The sequence below is a fragment of the Arachis ipaensis genome, chromosome B10 (assembly GCF_000816755.2).
Source record: "Arachis ipaensis cultivar K30076 chromosome B10, Araip1.1, whole genome shotgun sequence".
In the NCBI taxonomy this organism is placed as follows: domain Eukaryota; kingdom Viridiplantae; phylum Streptophyta; class Magnoliopsida; order Fabales; family Fabaceae; genus Arachis; species Arachis ipaensis.
Window position 1 is genome coordinate 52,181,126 of NC_029794.2, and position 5,767 is coordinate 52,186,892.

A 5,767-nucleotide genomic window follows, 5' to 3' on the forward strand; every position below is an offset into this window, starting at 1 on the left:
ATTAATTATCATATTCAAAATTATCTTTTATTAATTTAATTTTAATTACCATGTCTTCTATCTACTCCCTTTACATGTTTGTGCATTTGACATTCATGCTAATGGAGTAAAGCTCCCAACTTGGCTTTGGAGTTGATTAATAGGAAACTCTTGAGTTGGAAAACTCAAGTATTAATCTGAAATTGGAAATTGCTGACTAACTCAGTTTTCACTAACTCTAATCCTTCCTTGTGAAGCAATTAGGACTTGTGAATTAGAGTTAGTATATTAGTTACTTGACTTTCCTTTATTAGTTAGAGGATAACTAAGTGAAAGCAACAACCTTTTTTTATTATACTTGAAAAATTCAACAAGCATAGAAACTCCGATTAATCTTCTCCTTGCCAAGGCCTTTTATTTCAACTATCTAATACCTCTTGTCATTATTTTCTGCTTTAATTGATCGCCACTTATTTTTTCCGTTCTCAACATTAAAAATTTCTCGAAAAATTTCTGATCAATAATTTACAATGCTGTGTCAACTCTTTGGGAAATGACCTAGGAATTCTACTCCCAGTTAATCATTCTTAAATTGTGACATCTTCTAAATTTACAGTAGGAATTTTGTCGGTTATGAGCTGTACTTACAACGTTATTTTTATAAGAATTTCTTAACTGACATTTTTCCACCTGTCAGTCCCATTTTTATGCATTGTAGTGGAGTAATTGGGACAGAAATCGCACATCCAAATATCCTAAGATGAGAAATGTTTAGCTCCTGACCGCAAGCCAGTGGTAATGGAAAGAATTTAAGATAACTTGTTGGTCTGATGTGTATACGTGCTGTAGCATGCAAAATAGCATGTTCCATACTAAAACAGGCAGTTTAGTTCTCATAAGTAATGGTCAAACTATTAATTGGAGGTGTTTAATCAATGATTCGGCTAGACCATTTTGAGTGTGTACATGAGTAATAAGTTCTTCCATCGTAATTTCAGTTGACACACAATAATAATTAAATGTTTGGGACCTAAATTCACCAGCATTATCAAGACGTATAGTCTTTATAACATAGTCTAAAAAATGAGTTTTTAATTTAATTATTTGAGCTAGCAATCTTGCAAACACCATATTGTGCATTAATAGTAAACAAACATGGGACCATCATAAAAATGTATCTATTAAAACTATGAAATATTTAAGCAGTCCACATGGGGTGAATGAGCCCACATATATCATCCTGAATACATTTCAGAATAGATGGTGATTCAATTCTAATTTTTTCTTGTGATGGTCTTATAATTAATTTTTCTTAAGAACAAGCAGCACATGAGAATTCACTAAATTGAAGAATTTTATGTTCCTTTAGAGGATGATCAGATGAATTCTCAATGATACTTCTCATCATGATTGAACCCGGATGTCCTAACTGGTCATGCCAAATTGTAAATATATTTGTATTTATAAACTTCTGATTTACTATGGCATGTGATTTCACATTATTAATAGTGGTGTAGTACAAACTAGAAGAGAGAGCGAATAGTTTCTCTAATACACATTTTTCTCCTGTATCATAGTGGTAATATAGATATATTCATTATTTTCTTCTCTTGCGGTTTCTACATAGTATCCATTTTGGCGGATATCTTTAAAATATAGTAAGTTTTTATGAGACTTACTTGATAGTAATGCATTATTTATAAAGAACTTGGTTCCTTTAGGTAATACTATAGTAACTCTTCCGAAACCTTCAATCATTTTTGTACTACCAACAATCATACTTATATTTGCTTCTTTTGTAACAAAAGAGACAAAATATATTTTATCTCTAAGTATTGTATGTATTGAAACATTGTCAGCGAGACATACTTTTTTATTGTTGAATTTGAGCGAAACGTGAGAAATATCCACATCTTCATTACTAAAATAAAAATAAATTATGATTAATGAAGAGAAATACAAAAGTTTCAAAAACAAATAAAAACTACAACCAAAATAAAAAAACTAACTATGAAGAAAGAAAAATATCTAAAAAAATGATAGATTTTTAATTAATGTTCTTCTGAAAAAAATTTGATTCATCTAAATGAGTAATATCACTTTAGTCACTAAAATGAGTTGGTTTAGACTTGCATGAGTTTCTAATGTCAAGGATGTCATCAAGATTTGCAAAGATATCATCGGTGGATTTCAGTTCTGTTTCAACAGTATTAGCTTCAACTTTATCTCTTTGTATAGTCAAATTGACCTTTTGTTTTTGTCTTTTTCTCTTGATAGATTCTTGATATAACTTGACAAAATATTCAGGGGTACGACATATACATGACCAATGACTTTTTAATGCACATCGATAGCACAATTTTTTTACATTATAGCTCGGATCACGCTTCTCATGTTTATTCCACTTTTGGTAATGAGTAGGAATCTATTGTTCCATTTTCCACGTCCACGTCCACGTCCACGACCACGACCACGGTTTCGACCGTTATTCAGACCATGGTCTTTTTTATGTTCACGAGATGCCACATTCACTTCAGAAAAAGCAGTTGAACCAGTTGGACGAACTTCATAATTTTTCATTAATATATAATTCATTATTTTGTTCTATCAACAGGAGACAACCTATTAGGTCATAGTACCTTTTAAAATCCTTTTCACAATACTGTTATTGTCACAGCACGTTAGAAGTATGAAATGTGAAAATTTTTTTTCCATTAAGTCCTCATTGGTAACTTCTTGGCCACACAATTTCAGTTGTGAACTTAATTATTTTAAAAAGTACAGAATTGTATTCACATACTGTTTTAAAATCTTGCAGCTTTAAATGTATCCACTCATAACAAGTTTTAGGCAATAATACAGTCTTTTGATGTTCATACCTTTCTTTTAAATTTGCTCATAATTCTTGAAGATATTTAACAGTCAAGTGTTTTACTTTTAATCCTTTATGAAGGTGATGACGTAGGAAAAATAAGTGTCTTAGTCTTATCTTTGTTTGAGGATTCTAATTCTTTTTTTAATGGTATCTCTAAGCTTTTTAGATACCAAATGAGTTTCAGTATCAAGTGCCCATTCTAAATATTTTTTGCCATTTAAATCAAGAGCGATAAATTCAAGTTTTTGCAATTTTGAGATGATAAATTTAGCTTTAGTCTTAATTTAGAACTCGTACTAATAACATGTTATACAAATAAGGATTAGGGTTTGAGAGAAAGAGAAGAGAGAAAAAAATAGAAAGAATAATAGATGATTTTATTAATAATTGTTGTACACATACAAAATATCACAAAAAATTTATTTATAGTCAAAGACTTAACTTCTAACTGACTCAACTAAATTATATCTATAATTAATTTTATCTACTTAAAATTTAAATTATAATTACAATCTAAAGTCTCCATAATAAATATATGAGTAAAAGACAAATAGGTCCCTGACCTTTTAAAACGAGGACATTTTTGTCCCTCAAGATTGAAAAATACATTTCGATCCCTCACGTTTTAAAACGGCTGACAATTATACCCCTCCGTCTATTTTGGACCAAAAACGGCAACGGAATTAGCTGACATGGAGGGGTAGAGAATGACGTGTCCGTTACACTTGCTGAAGTGGACTGGGACAAATTATTAGTGGACAAATTCGTCCCTTAATGACCAAAACGATGCCGTAAGCATGAGTGAGCCCTGTTTCATCAAAATGCAAGGTGGAAGCCATGGCCGCTGCTGGTGCAATTGTCAAACACCCTTCTGCTTCTCATGAAATCCAAGCTAGAGGCATCGCCCATAGATTGTGCCTTCATTAGCCTACATAGAGCACGTTGTTAATTTGTTATGTAAAATCCTCAAAATTTGTCATTAAGTATATAATAGAAAGGAAGATCCACCTTTCCATGTTTGCAAACCAACTAAATTTTCCTGACACCAGAACACAGGGTGAAGAGCTTAGTCTGTTTGAAATTTGCACATTTATAACTTTATCCCACAAATATTTCTTAATCCTGTCACAAGTTTGGCCAAATTCCTGTTTCATCTCCTTTTCCCTTTCTTCATTCTTATCACCTGTAGAAACAACAAATCAAATTTAACTAGCTATAAAGAAGAACCAAGCCATGATGAATCCACTGAAAGACAAGGACTACTAAATATTTGGTTGATGAAAATGCTGATACCATTGATTAAATGAGCATTTTCCCAAAACATGAAGTATATCAAGAATTTGGGATATGTTATTCCCATACACCACGCAATAGGAACATACCTAGATCCAAGTCTTCCTTGCTAATATCAACAAATTTTTTTTCCTTATATGACTTGAGGTTTTGAATAGCAACCTCATCAATTGGATCCACCAGAAACAGTACCTAAGAAAAAATCACAAACATCAATATTAAGAAATGACATAATTAATCAGTACAAAGTTATAAATTTAGGAAAGAAAACAAACTTATATTTCAAAATCCTTCTCTGCAAGTCTCTCCAAGAAAGGTGTGTTCTTTGCACTATTCACACTATCGGCTGCAATGTAATAAATATCTTTTTGATCAGGCTTCATGTTCTCAACATATTCATCCAAGCTGATCAGTTCTTCTTCACTTTAGGATGAGAAAAACCTAAGCAATGGAGCGATGCGTTTGTGATTCTCATGATCTTCAATACAACCCAGTTTCAAATGTTTGCCAAAATTTTTTCAAAACTTCTCATAGCCCTGCATACAGAGCAAGACATCTAGTCAAATGAATAAACACATATAGACATACGGATAGTATTAGTGAATCTAAGTTAACACAATTTATCCTATGTAGAATGGGATAATGGCAGCATGTGTACAACTAAAATTCGTCAAAATATGAACATACCTCCCTGTTATCACTCATAGATATCCCTAAAATCATGTCAAAAGCTTTCCGAACTAAACGTTTTCTCATAATTCGTACCTTCATGAAACATGTAAAAAAGGATAAGCAAGATGAAGAACCCCCTCACTCGTCATAGACGATCGCACTAGCAGCGGCCATGGCTTCCACCTTGCATTTTGATGAAATAGGGGCTCACTCATGCTTACGGCGTCGTTTTGGTCATTAAGGGACGAATTTGTCCACTAATAATTTGTCCCAGTCCACTTCAGCAAGTGTAATGGACACGTCATTCTCTACTCCTCCATGTCAGCTGGCTTCGTTGCCGTTTTTAGCCCAAAATGGATGAAGGGGTATAATTGTCAGCCGTTTTAAAACGTGAGGAATCGAAATGTATTTTTCAATCTTGAAGAACAAAAATATCCTCATTTTAAAAGGTCAAGACTTATTTGTCTTTTACTCTAAATATATTTATAACGATTGCCTAATAGTCCAATTTAGTAGAAAAGCTAAAATTAGCACTAGTCTCACTATTATAGGCTTAATCACCGAACAAAAAATTTGCTCAAAATTTTGATGAAATCCTTGATAGAATTCTTTGTCTAGTAGTCATAAGAGCAGTTTTAATTAATCCAACAAATTAGATCTTGAACGAAGGAAAATAATATCATCTAGCTATCGGAACAGTATTATTCAATTAAAAAAAGCAAAGAAACCTATAAAACAATTAGTAAAATGAAAATATATAAGTTACAAAATTAATATTAATTAAAAAATTAATTATTTTGTTAATTTTTATAATTTTATTAAATTTTTAATTAAATTTTTATATTTTTAATTAAATTTTTATATTATTTTTTATTTTATAATTAGATAATTTTATGTTAAAAATATTAAAATTAACAGAATATATTTTTTAAATATTATATAATCAAA

At 31.2% G+C, this 5,767-nt stretch overlaps 1 protein-coding gene and 1 long non-coding RNA gene across 2 annotated transcripts in view; both read right to left on the minus strand.

Moving 5' to 3' along the window:
* Positions 3,695-4,345, minus strand: LOC110268516. Its single transcript, XR_002356543.1, has 3 exons — positions 4,237-4,345; positions 3,863-4,037; positions 3,695-3,782 (listed from the first exon to the last, which is right to left on the minus strand). It is a non-coding gene; the product is annotated as an uncharacterized LOC110268516 (long non-coding RNA).
* Positions 4,666-5,767, minus strand: part of LOC107620626 — a 25,364-nt gene continuing 24,262 nt past the window's right edge. Inside the window, exons 3-4 of the mRNA XM_016322758.1 lie at positions 4,835-4,912; positions 4,666-4,683 (exon numbers count right to left, since the gene is read on the minus strand). Of these exons, the coding sequence (XP_016178244.1) occupies positions 4,666-4,683; positions 4,835-4,912 (96 nt within the window). The remainder of the gene's footprint in view (positions 4,684-4,834; positions 4,913-5,767) is intronic.